This window comes from Pterocles gutturalis, unplaced genomic scaffold (genome assembly GCF_000699245.1).
Source record: "Pterocles gutturalis isolate BGI_N339 unplaced genomic scaffold, ASM69924v1 scaffold49141, whole genome shotgun sequence".
NCBI classification, from domain to species: domain Eukaryota; kingdom Metazoa; phylum Chordata; class Aves; order Pterocliformes; family Pteroclidae; genus Pterocles; species Pterocles gutturalis.
In genome coordinates, this window is record NW_010107269.1 from 3,915 (window position 1) to 16,776 (window position 12,862).

A 12,862-nucleotide genomic window follows, 5' to 3' on the forward strand; every position below is an offset into this window, starting at 1 on the left:
GCTTGTTTTAGACTAGGGAGCTCAGGCCAGTCCCAGCAGCCTGGATCCAGTGAAAAAATGAAAACTCTGCTGTGGGGGACAGGTAAGGAGCCAGCTAGGGATCATCTGTGTCATGCTGATTGCTACAGACTGTCCTTCAGGGGGTCACTAGCTGGTGTGTGGAGATGGCCCTCAGTGCGTGCCTCTCCTCACATAAGGAGCAATGGGGATGGCACCTCCCTGATGAGGATGGAGCGCCTGGATGGATGGGTGGAGTGAAGCTGTTGCCACAAGCAGCCTTTTAGCTGGGAGCCTGCACACCCCAGCTGAGCTGCACCCCCTTCCAGGAGGCACCTCCCTGGCCCTGTCCGGCCTGTGGCCGCAGCCCGGCTGGCTGAGGAGGGCCCTGGCTCTGCCCGGGTGCTGCTGGTGGCCTGCCTTGTGCATGGCTGCCTGCCTGGGGCCGAGCGGGGTTTTTCATAACACATCTTCCTGCTGTCCTATTTGCCTGAGCAGCCTTGCTTACAGGTACTGCACTGCCTGGAAATCTCTTCTTCCTGCAAACAGGCTCAGTGGGGGAAATAAGCTGTGAATGTGGGCTCCTTCAGCGTTTCCTCCTCAGTGCTGTGAGAACACCCGCTGCGTCTTCTCTGGGAACAGGCCGTGCACCAGCACAGGCTGCCTTTGTGCCTCGCCTGTGCAGAGCAATCCAGTTGATCAGCCACGTGTTGCAGCTGTACGGGGACTGACCGCACCAGCTGAGGCCATCTCACTGTCCCAGGGGCCTTGGGCTCATTCCCAGGACAGAGAGGCTGCGTTCCCATGTGGCCCCATGCTGGTGCTGTGGTGGGAACCAGGCGAGACCCAGCTGTGCTGAGGCCTGTGGGAGGGGGCACCCCCCAGCACTCTGGATGTCAGGAGCTCAAAGCACCACTTACTTAAACCAGCCCTTCTAGATATGCACAGTGTACTGGTGTTGATTATGTTCCATCATGTCTAATGAGTTTTTGGGTTCCTCAGTTGCTGTACCAGAGCCCCCCTTGCTGGCAGCAGCCCATGTTTGGCTCACACTAGAAATCCTCGAATGCTCTCACTGGGCTACTCCTGGCTGTGCCCTCACTCAGCCCTAATGGCACAGATCTTCCCCAGCCTTCCCCCCACCTTTGACTGCAGATTTGATCCTTTCCAGTCCCTGTGGGGTGATGGATGAGTTGTGGTCCCACGCACCTCCCATCGTTCCAGCCACCCCTGTAGCAGGCTCCCAATTTTCCAGGCCGGCATTTGGAGTGTGTTTATAAAAATCCTGCTGTGAAAAAGCAAACAAATGAAAATCTGCTTGAGTTTCCTTAGATGTGGACACTGGTTTGTCCTCCCACCCTGAAAACACCCTTTGTAGTTATTGATTTAAACTTCATTGGCCTCTGAAGGAATAATATTTTATATACAGCAGGGCTGCACACAAAAAAGCTACAGAGCTTGTTTGAAATGGATTTTGCTAACCTGGTATAAAGGCTGCATAATTATCTGTATTTCAGTAGAGCTGCATTGATTTCAGCTTAGTTTATGTTGATTATGATCAGAGTTCAGATAAATCAAGTCAATTGCTCTCTTCAGTCTAAATAGGTGCTTACTCCACTGCCTTTAAATCACTTGAAAATTATATTTGAAGTTGAAACAGTACACTTGTTTGTGCAAGCCCTCTCCAAGGAGCTCTGCTTTGTTACAAACTCTATCCTGTAATGCACCAGCAGTCCTTCTGGCACTTCTCTGGCGTATATTTCAGGTGTGTGATTTCCTCATTCTTATTCTTTTTTTATAGTTTAAAACACAATTTCCTCCTCTTCTCAACTACGTAAGTCATGTCAATAGGTTACACTATCCCACCACATTGTGTACTTCAGTTGGCAAGCTATTCTGGAAAAATATTTAGTGTAGTCACAAGCAGATGTACAAGAACATTTCCTTTTACTTAATACCTCTGCCTAGGTCTGCAGGGTCACTTAATACCTCCTCGGAGGCAGGTGTGTCACGTACCCCCTGCTCTGTGGGTGGGTGGGTAGTTGTTATCTGTGGTCTTGGCTGGGTATCTCACCTCGGTGATGGCACAGAATTGCTCCTGCAGCTCCTTGCGTGGGCCTGTCCTACAGCACCCATGAGCAGTGGGTGGCTGGCAGCATCTGTGCTGATGCTGGGGGGATGGACTGGGTGTGGGCAGGGCAGCACTACAGCAGCTCACCTACCATGCTGCTGCTTCCTCTGCTTGCTCATGAGCACGGGCACTCTCCTGCCCTTGCCATCAGCCCTAAGGTGAAATCGCAGGGATTGCCTGGAGCTGGGCTTTTTGGAGTGGGGAAGAGAGCTGAGAGGTGGCTGGTAAGTGCCCTGTATAGGGAAGCAAATTGATCGCTGCAGGAGGAATGGAGACACTCGATGACGAACAATTGTTTGGTGGTGGTTTTTTTTGGTTTTTTTTTCCCAGCAGTGGATGCAACACACAAAAATTTTTTTCTTCTAGGTTTTCATTTCAGCCTTAAAACAAAATTCTTTTCCCAAATAAACTTTTATACAAGCTACCATAGCATGGGTGGCACAAAGCGAGCCTTTTGGTGGGATCTGCCTGGGTTTCTGCCTCTGGGAAGCAGAAAGGGACAGACACATGGCTGCTGAGGGGGTGGATGCAGGGCCAGGGTGGCACATGTCTCAGTGCTGTGAGAGCTGTAGCCAGGCTGGGTGTGGGTGACATGTCCAAAGCGTTGGCATCTCTGGGTGCTGTGAGCCACCAGCTGTGGATGGAGTGTCTCCCCCCTTCCCTCATGACCTGCTGAATAGGCTAGATCCAGTTACACTACAGGCATGAAAGTTATTGTTATCTCCATGGGCAAGTTTAAAGCAAACCAAAGTGTACAAAAATCCAAAGTTCTTCTCTAGGGGAAGAAGTAAATCTATGGACTTACCACCCTCCTTCACAGACAATGGAGCATAGAATAGATGAGTATTGTGCTATCAAAATGAAAGGGCACATAGGGAGGATGAGAGAGAACCTGGAGAATAAATTGGAGGAAAAGAGCATACAGAGTAAAAAGAGCCCTTCCTTATTTGTTTTCAAGATAAGGGGTACATGGTGGAAGATAACACACCAGTAGGTGTGGTACGTGGTACCTGAGAGGAGCTGCTTGGGCCTTGGCACTTATCTGTACCTCTGCAGCAAGTTGTATTTCAGCAGTCAGTGCTAAGTTTGCATGGAGACATCTCTTTGGTGGCAGGCAGGGCTGTTTGGTGCTAGCACTGCAGAGAGAGGTGTTACCATGGTGGGTCAGCTGCAGTCTTGATGGCAAAAGCTTGAGACTGGCGCTAATTCCTCATTAATACAAGGAGAGATGATGTGAGAATGCTCCTCTGCCAGCAGCAGCCCAGCAGCATCATCCTTTCAGCAGCTCTGCTGTATGCTTGACTACATCTTATCAATCAGCAAACTCTCATTTCCAAAAATGACCTTGAGCAGTTATGAGGGAGGGCTTCAGTCACCAGCCTTTCTATTCAATAAGCTTGGGCGTCCTGATGAACAAACACCAAGGGCAAACTTGTTAACAAAGAGCACTTTCTCTTTGCTTTGCAGGAGATATTTGGTTACAAAACCCAAGGCTGCCGAAAGGCTTTGTGCATTGCTGGATACATCTTGTCCTGTGGGGCTCTGCTGCTGCTGTTTTACTGGAAGCCAGAGTGGGACGTGTGGGCAAACTGCATCCGCTGCAGCTTGGAAGAAGCGGATGTTGTTCTGCTCAGAACAACGGTAGGTGAACCCTCCTGACTCATTGTTATTTGCAGAACCGAGTGCTTTCACAGGTCAGGCAGCTTCTCTGTCTTCATCTGCATGATGTAGCAGGTTAATAACACTTTCCACATTTGGAAGTGGAGTGGCAGGGATGAATGAAGCTTCAGAGGACTAATGATTTTTATTTGCAGAGTTTGAAACGCCACACAGAAGACCATGTTTGCACTAACAAGAGTGCAGCTGCTCTGCCTGAAGGCTGGGCACCAAGCAGACTTCAGGCATTCCAGCTGCCCACCTGCAGGGTCCAGCAGCTGCCCTCTGCAATAACATCTTCCATTAAACACCTCTGCCTTTTCCCTTCCCTTGTATATGTGAGTCAACTGACTTCAGTGCAGGGATCATCTTCAGAAGTTGTGGCTCTTAGAAGCCTTTCTGCATTAAAGTTGTTGGAGAATCCTGAGGAAACGGATTTTAGAGAGATAGATTTTTAGGCATTAGTTATATTCTAGGTCTCCATGAGTGTAAATTCAAACACAACCCAATTCTATCAGAACAAATGCATAAGACACTTAATGCTCAATATTGAAATTATAGTCATAAAGTAAATGCTCACAAACCACTAAATGAGTCATCTATTGCTCATTGTAACTAGTCACATTAGACTAAACTGATTAAAGGGCAATTCAGTTTGACGTGTGCATCCATAGCAGTAAAGCTGAGTTGCTTTTGGCAATGGATGTATAACAAGTCACACAGAGTTATAGGAGTTCTGTAGAGCAAAGTACCTCTTGCTGAGGACTCGGTGTCCACACCAGAAGTATTTCAGAAAGCTTTTACTTACAGCTAGTTCTAGTATGATCCCATAGAGTGAATATCCATTCAGTAGCTGTTGAAGCACATCTTCTGGATTAGTTTCATCTTCTCTGGAATTCCTCCACAGTATTAATCAAAGCAAATGGAGATGATTGCAAGATTGCCTTCAAAGTACTTTACTGATACCAACATCCCTGTTATTATGGGCTTACATTTGCTGTGACTGCAATGATACCACATTAGTTCTCTGGGAATCTCATATACACTTCCCTGAGTCAGGAAACATTACCACAGGCAACATTTTGGGCTTGTCACTGAACTGTGCTCTATTTCTCTAGGATGAGTTTCATAGATACAGCCGGAAGAAGGTGACCTGGATCGATCTGTCCTCATTGGCACCACCTGTTGGTAGTAATTCAGATGGTCCTCTTGTAGCTGATAAAGACTCTGTCATAAACAGAGCTGTAATGAAGCCACAGTTAAAGGTAAGTCATCTATAAAATGGAGAAAGATGGCAGTTAGGTGAAAATAGGAGTAAAGGCACCTGAAGGTTCCCTGGGATTCTCTATCAGCATCTGCCTGCAAATCCTGTTTACATAAGCTCAAGTTTTCTCCTAAAACATGGAGTAGCATTTCAATAACAGTGAGATGGTTCTCCCTTGAGTGGCAAAAGGAATTTTTGCTATTTGGTCTTGCAGATGAGGTGTATCCAGGTGCAGAAAATCCGTTATATTTGGGACTTTTCTGTAAAAGAATTCAAGAAAGTTGGGTGAGTGTCAACAGCTTGTTACAAAACGTTTTGTGGTAGGGGACTTGCTTGTCTGAACTTTCTCCTGTTATCTTAGTTCATTAGAAGACAGCAACACATGTCATAGTATACACCACAAGTTTGGAGTTGGCCTTACAAGGGAAGAACAGAAGATCAGGTATGGTTTATATATGAGTATTTTTATGAGCTAATTGTGACAGTGTGACTTATGAATTACTCCTGTGAACTTCTTGCTACTCACCTTAGTAGTAAGGCAGTGCAAACTGCATGGTTGACATTCAGAAAGGTGAAAAATCATTATCCTTAAAACTCTATTGAGTTCATTGTCTTCTTGGTGATGCCAGGTTAAGTCTGCAGAAAATGTCACTGGTTCCACCTGGGGTTCAGGGTACAGCAAGCCATGACTGGCTTCCTTTGCCATTTTTTCATTAAAAGCCCTCTGGAAAGCTTGTCACAGGGTTTAGCAGCACACTGACAATCTTTTCTGCAAGGAAACAGTAAAATTCTGCCTCTGTGTAAAGTCCTCTTGGATATGATAGCTTCCTGACAGGTTTATTTGTCCTGCTTGGCCATATGGTGCCCCCAGGATGCACTTTTTTAGCTAAGTGTTAATGTTATTTGGGCACATGGTTTTCCCCATGAAGTCTTACTCTATGTGACTAAGCTATAACATGGGGAACTCTTCTCTACCTTCCTACAGGCAGCTGGTGTGTGGGCCCAATGCCATTGAAGTTGAAGTTCATCCTATTTGGAAGTTACTTTTTAAAGAGGTCAGTAAGTCAGACTAGCACTTTGGTGGGACAGGTTTGAAATGTTCTGAAGACTTTACCTGGGCACACTGGGATGGGATGATTGATGCTTCATAGGCATTAGCAGTGGAGGAAAGTTGGTGAACCTCCTTCATGGCTATTAGCACACACTCCTGGCAGAAGGTTACAGGGCAGAATATGAAGCTAAGAGGATGCTTGGTGCTGCATAGTTATGACAGCTAAATGTTTCCCTTATGATGACTATGCCCCTTCTTGGAGAGCAGTAGTGTGAGGGACTGATGTCCTCCTCCTCTGCTGCAGACCCTTATTCCCAACTGAACATTCTCCTGTGAATTCTCCCGTGAGCTGGGACATCTTGCCTTGTGACTGAGCAGTGACATGCACCTGCAGTGATCATGCTCTCTGCAACTGCTAGGGCTGACCATGGCCACATCAGTAACTCTGTCCTTTCATGTAGGCTCTTGGTAATGATCTGCAGTGAAAATTTTATTGGTACAACTAAGGCACATCTGTTCCTTATTAATAGCCTTGTTTTAGTAGTCCAAAGTAGTACAAAGCGTTATACAAGTTTGCTCAGCAGCAGGGGAAGTCAGGAGTGTGCTTTAGAATGGACTAAAACATTTGCAGAATTCCTATTTTATAATTGCTTTGTTCACCTCATAACTTCCTTTTCTGCTGTGACATAGACACAAGGCAATTTTTTTTTCCTGCATAAATAAGGATGCACTGCAAGACTGTTCTTCCTCTACAGAGTGCAAAACAAACACATCTTGTGGATAAGAGGAGATGTGTGGATGGCTACTTGCTGAGTTTGCGTATGGAAATGCTGGACATATGTTTTTGCCAACCTGTAAGCAGAGGCTTTGCATACGGGATACTGTCATGTCATCTGTGTTCACTTGAGTGGATTATGGATGCTACATGAATGTCTTTAAAATGGAAAAGAGCTAGGAATGCTGGGACTCCCAGCTACCGTGTGTCTCAACTTTAAGTGGAGTTTGTTTGAAACCCTACAAAATACACTAAAAGCTCCAGGGCTCCTGAAATTGCTTGAATTTGATGTTATGAACCTTTCAGTGCCCTCTGGAGATGGTTTTGAAGAGAACTTCACTGTAGCACTCCAAAAAGTTTATTTAATTTGAGCTTTGCACTTCCATCCAAGGCTGGAGTGGAGCTTCATGTTTGAAATATTAATGGTGGTGCCTGGAGGCAGACTGGTCCTCATACGCTTGTGATATTTCAGTCCAGCTTCAGTGGCCAAAGACTGGCATCCTGATTTAGTGTCTGTCTTTGTCCTACTGAATGTCAAAGAAAGTATTAAATTTTAATTGAGGGACCAAATGTGTCAGATGAATAATTCATTTCAGTTTCAGTCGTTATGCAGAAAGCTCTTTCAGTGGCTATTTTAGTTACACCAGGTCTACAGAAAATTCTGTCACTCCTTCAGACAAGCCAAGTGGTGGGCAAATCTCTGAAAAACTTAATTGAATTCTTTTGTTGTTAGCTAGATACCACAATAATCAAAATTGTGTTCTCAGGCTTCAGTGGGGATTGTTTGTTTTGGGTAACACATCAAAGTGAGTGATGTATTGTAAGACTGATGCAATGTAGAGTAGCCAAAAGTATGGAAGTACAAGGAAATCAAGCCTTCATTTTAGCTGTAGTCTAAGACTGATTACTGATGGCCCCACAGACCCTTAGTTCTTTGCCATTTTTCTTTTTCCAAATAAATATAGTAGTTATTTTTTTAAATCACTAAGTATTAAAGACATATACTGTATTTTTTTTTTCAAATTGGCGTAGTATCTCCTGTGTAGCAATTACTTAGTATCAGAAAAGTTATGGTCACCTTTGTTAGATGGCTACAGTGGGAAACCAACTGACTTAAAGGCCCTTAAGTCTGGCTTAAAGTTGCCAGCGTAGATTCTGCTGCATAGTAACTGGTTAGCTACAGCTTTTAATTACAAACACCAGGAACTAGGTGTAAGCTGGTAAATTCAGAACTGGAGGCTATTAATGCTCTAAAACAGCCATAAAAGAGTGCTGCCTTGGGATGGCAAAACAGCCCTTCAAGATGGTGTTTAAGACTCCTGCACGCTGTAATGAAATGTTCTGACCTCTTCCCACACTTGATCTCTCCTGAGGTGTGTTATGCCCATCCCCTAACAAGTGTTTATATTTGCATTTGCAGATTTTAAACCCCTTCTATGTGTTCCAAGCCTTCACCCTCACGCTGTGGCTGAGCCAAGGCTACTTGGAATATACGATGGCCATCATAATCCTGTCCATCATTTCTGTTGGCTTAACGGTGTATGACCTCAGACAGGTGAGTCTGCCGTGCAGCCTGCCAGCTCCCCATCCTGCACTCTGCTAGCAATTTCATCTGTCACAGACACAAGTAGCTATTTATATGCTCTTTCTGGTTATTTTTGATTGCTGTGTATTCTGCTGTATTACTACAGATTTATTTCTATAGAAGAGTTAAAAGGGTCATACCTGGGTCTTGAACTTCCCAAGAATTAAAGAAGATTGAAGTCTGATACTGGGGTTTGTAGGATTTTATGAAGGTGCAGTATACCATGAGTCTAGTTCCTATTGTCATTTCAGGAGGATTTACTCTTCTTAAGGTTTCCTAAATAACAGGTCTTAACAACAACAAAAAATATTACTTTTTATTCCTCAAGTTTGTTCAACACTTCTGTCATGGATACAGCTGCTTGGAAGAATTTTCTAAGGGTCTCAGCGCATTCACTCTTTGACCTAAAGCATTGACCTGTGATAAACCTGAAACCTTCATTCTATGGCAAAGGCAAATAGATGGAGCTGAGCCTTATGCAATGTTTGCCTGCCATTGAGTATCCTCAGGCAGCCAGGGGAGGTTCCTGGTTCTTCCTACTGGAATTGCAGAATGGTCTCACTGGGAATTTTGGAAACATTTCCTTGATTTTTTAACCCACCTTAAATACACAGGGAAGGCAAAAATCACATGAAGAAAGGATGTAATAGGGAAAAAAGAGAAACTATGTGAATGAAAGTACAGCTGGGAAAGAGGTATAGGAACAGGAGCCTGGCAGGCAACATTCTAGTCTCTCAGGTCCGGATATTAGGTGTTACATTCCTCTGTATTGTTAAGATTGAAAAACAAAACTGAACTGGGGATTCCCAAGTCCTGGTAAGTGTTTTGTCAATCTTCAGGAAAAATATAATGGTTAGAGGATAGCACTGAGAATTACAGTTGCTGCAGACAGTGTGATGTGGTTAGAAAGGTTCATTGAGAAGGTGGTATAGCAAACTACTCTATGAAGTGCTGCCCAGGAGGAGACAATAATTTGCCCTTCCAGGAGCTGGCTTTTATTTGAACCGACTCTGCTTTTCCCTGGGCTGGTAGAGGTAGACGTCACGTTCCCTGCACAGGTCCCAGGCCCGTGGGCTCATGGGCCTTTGGGCCTTGCGTGCTCAGTGGCATGCTGTGCCGACCTCCTGTGCAGCCTCTGCCCTGCCAGGGGCATGCTGCTGTTGCTGCTGTGTTCCAGCCCTCGCACCAACCTCAGCAAGGGCTTTGTGAATAGCTGGGGCTTTTGCCAGCATATGTGTGTTGGCTGTGCATCACGTTTTTGTGTCTAGAACTGATATCTGTAGGATGACTAGCACTCCCATGTTGAATGAGCACTCGCATCTCTTCGAGTGCACCTCTGTACTTAAAGTGCTGGTGTCTGTCCTGGTGTTGCAGAGCATGAAGAACAGACATGGTCTGTTCAGCTTTCTTTGGCAAGGCTGATTTTATTGTGTGGCTGATAATTTTGGAAAGAAGAATTACAATGTTTGGGACCTCCAGATATTCTTCAAACTGGCTTGACATCTTCACATGAACAATGCCAATGAACAAACGCACACTCAGGGATTAGTTTTTTGCAACTGCAGCTTTGAAATCAAGATAAGGTATTCTCTCTAATGGCCTTGTAATGACAGTTGACTTCATCATTATCTCAGGACATGTAATTGTCTGATTTAGATTGCAAAAGCTGGCAAAGCACAGACACCCAGCTAAATTAGAATTTCTGTGTTCCTTCTTGCAATGGTAGTTTTGTAACAATAGCTTTTACAACTTGGTTGTCCTGTTGATGGCCTCCTAGCAAGGATAAAACCGATGAGCACAAAGAAACCTGCTACTAATGGACTGCAGATAGCAGTGTTGCAGCTAAGGGGACTTGCTCAGGCACGAAGCAGAAATAGCACTTTGAAGGCTGAGGGAAATAGAGCAGCATGAACCGGAAGCAAACAGAAAATTAGGTCCATGTTCCCACAGCAGCTTGTTCCAGATTAACTTGATGAACTCACATCCTGACCTCTAACAAGCAATGTGAAACCTCCCCTGGATAACTCAGCACAGTTCAGTTTCTGTGATGTTAGCGTGATCACTGAACTGTAACCTACTGCTTCAATTGAGTATTGGTGTTTCAACACTGCGATTGCTTTCCCACCAACAGCAGTCTACCAAGCTGCATGACCTCGTTGAGGCGCATAACAGAATCCAGGTTACAGTCTGCACAAAGAGTGGAGGTGAGTCATCTGCATCTCATTTTCCTCGCCAGCCTGTATAATTAACTAATGTGTTGAAATGTATCTGGAATTGCATGGCTCCCATTGATTTCTACTGCTGAAACATGAAGGGCGAGCTGCAAGGAGAATGGGGCAGAGGGCAGTGAGAAGTGTGGACACAGCCTATGCAGTGCGGTAATGATGCATCTGTATCATCATCTGTATCTGTGGCATCTGTAATGATACAGGTGAACCTAGTAATTTGTGTAAAGAGTTGAGAACAGCTTGGAAAATTTAATTTCACAAACAAGGAACTAGAGAACAACTCTGGCCTGAGATCTGCTTCCCTGCTCTGCTATACGCTGCTTTCACAATCTTGTCAAGCAGCTTGTGAGCAATTTTCAAGGAGTCTAGATATATGGCTCCAACTGAGGTATGTGCTTTCCTGCATCTCAGTTCCTTGCCCATAAAATAGGGGTTATAGCTATTTTTGCTCCCAAAGATGTTGAGATGGGCAATTGCAAGGATGTAGGCAGATGTAAAGACTCTGATAGATTTTTCTTCATCAGAGTGTTTTATGGACTCTAAGCAAATAAAACTGAAGACACCCACTTGGAGAGAGATCTTTAGACAAGGACTGATCTTTGTGCTGTACTTTTCAGCCAGTGTTATTTCTAAGAAGCACTGGCCTTAAATCATGCAGTGTCGAAGTTTAGTGATGTTGTGTGTGCTTTGAGACTATTTAAAATTGCCTTGAGCTTGTGCATAAGTGAAGTTCACTTTTGTATTGTTCTTCAGGTTGCAAAGAGCTGGAGTCTCGTTACTTAGTCCCTGGAGACATGTTTCTTTTAGATGGAAGAAAGCGCTTTCTCCCATGTGATGCTGTTCTGATTGATGGAAGCTGCGTTGTGAATGAAGGGATGCTCACAGGTGCAGCCTTAGAGTTAGAAATGCTAAGGCCCTGTGCAGGTTCTCTGTCAGAGAGATGTCTCTATCTGTTCTGACAGCAAATTGTTTACTATTTATTGGAATAATTTGCAGCAGGAGGTGGAAAAGCTGTGTCTTGAATAACTCACAGTTGTCTTGGGCGTTTGAACACTGTCACTGTGTAATATGCATTTCTTACCCACATTAAAAACAAGTAGGATTAGTATGCTGTCAGGAGTAGAAAGTGAAAATACTTAAATACACTGAATATGTATTTTTTGAGTTTTTGGATTCTGATCTTGCAGCAGTTCTGTTCAAAGAGGCAATGTGTGAGCACAGCAGTCGGTGCTATACCTAAACGTCAAGCCCAGTACGAGGCATGAACTTGGTTCAGGGGCAAAATTTGACCCAAGCTCCTTGATACAAAATACTTGGAGAAACCATCTGATGTACTCTGAAACTAAAACTAGAATAGCTGTCATAAATCCATATGTGTAAATATATAAGCAAGCTAATTAGTTAGGCAAGCTTAAGCACCTAAAGGCTGATATCTTTTTTTAATATGCAGAATCTGATAGACTTTTAAATCCCCTTTAAGTGATGCTGCATGTTCTTGTTCTTAGGTGAAAGCATTCCAGTTACGAAAACCCCCTTGCCCCTCACGGAGAGTCTGATGTCCTGGAAAACCCACAGCGTGGAAGGCTATCGGAGACACGTCCTGTTCTGCGGGACAGAAGTCATACAGACGAAGCCGATGGGCAGAGGACCAGTGAGAGCTGTTGTGCTGCAAACCGGTATTTCTTTTATTGTTTGCTAACTGGCAGAGGGAAAGTAGCAGCCCCAGAGGCTGGAAGGAGAGCTGATTTCTCTTTATAGTTCAAGTCCAGCACAGTCTGATGTCCCTGGGAACTGCTTGTTGCCACCTGATGGCTAAGGCTTCAGCACTGGTACCTGTTTTCGAATGGCACCGATGCGGTATGCCACTGCTACCTCCCATATGCAATGTCTGGCATATGTTTTCGTGCAGGGTTCAATACAGCCAAAGGTGACCTGGTGAGATCCATCCTCTACCCCAAGCCAGTGAACTTCAGACTCTACAGAGATGCCTTCAAGTTCATCGTGGGCCTCTCTGTCATGGGTGTGCTCGCATTCATCTATACCGTGTGTGTGTTCGTGTCCCACAAGGTAAGGATGAGGGATGCCTCCGTGCTGCCAGTGCCAACTCTGAGCCCTCGGTCACTCCAGATCCTTGGAATATTGTTCAGTTCTGTAATTCAGTTTTCAGATGCCAGA

At 44.8% G+C, this 12,862-nt stretch overlaps 1 protein-coding gene across 1 annotated transcript in view; it reads left to right on the plus strand.

Moving 5' to 3' along the window:
• LOC104472381 (probable cation-transporting ATPase 13A5) overlaps window positions 1-12,754 on the plus strand; it is a gene marked incomplete at its 3' end in the record, with an annotated part of 14,060 nt that extends 1,306 nt beyond the window's left edge. The window contains exons 2-10 of the mRNA XM_010088038.1: window positions 3,596-3,769; window positions 4,903-5,049; window positions 5,263-5,333; window positions 5,410-5,490; window positions 6,034-6,103; window positions 8,295-8,429; window positions 10,591-10,663; window positions 12,193-12,363; window positions 12,597-12,754. Coding sequence (XP_010086340.1) covers window positions 3,596-3,769; window positions 4,903-5,049; window positions 5,263-5,333; window positions 5,410-5,490; window positions 6,034-6,103; window positions 8,295-8,429; window positions 10,591-10,663; window positions 12,193-12,363; window positions 12,597-12,754 — 1,080 coding nt within the window. The remainder of the gene's footprint in view (window positions 1-3,595; window positions 3,770-4,902; window positions 5,050-5,262; window positions 5,334-5,409; window positions 5,491-6,033; window positions 6,104-8,294; window positions 8,430-10,590; window positions 10,664-12,192; window positions 12,364-12,596) is intronic.
• Window positions 12,755-12,862: the final 108 nt, after the last annotated feature.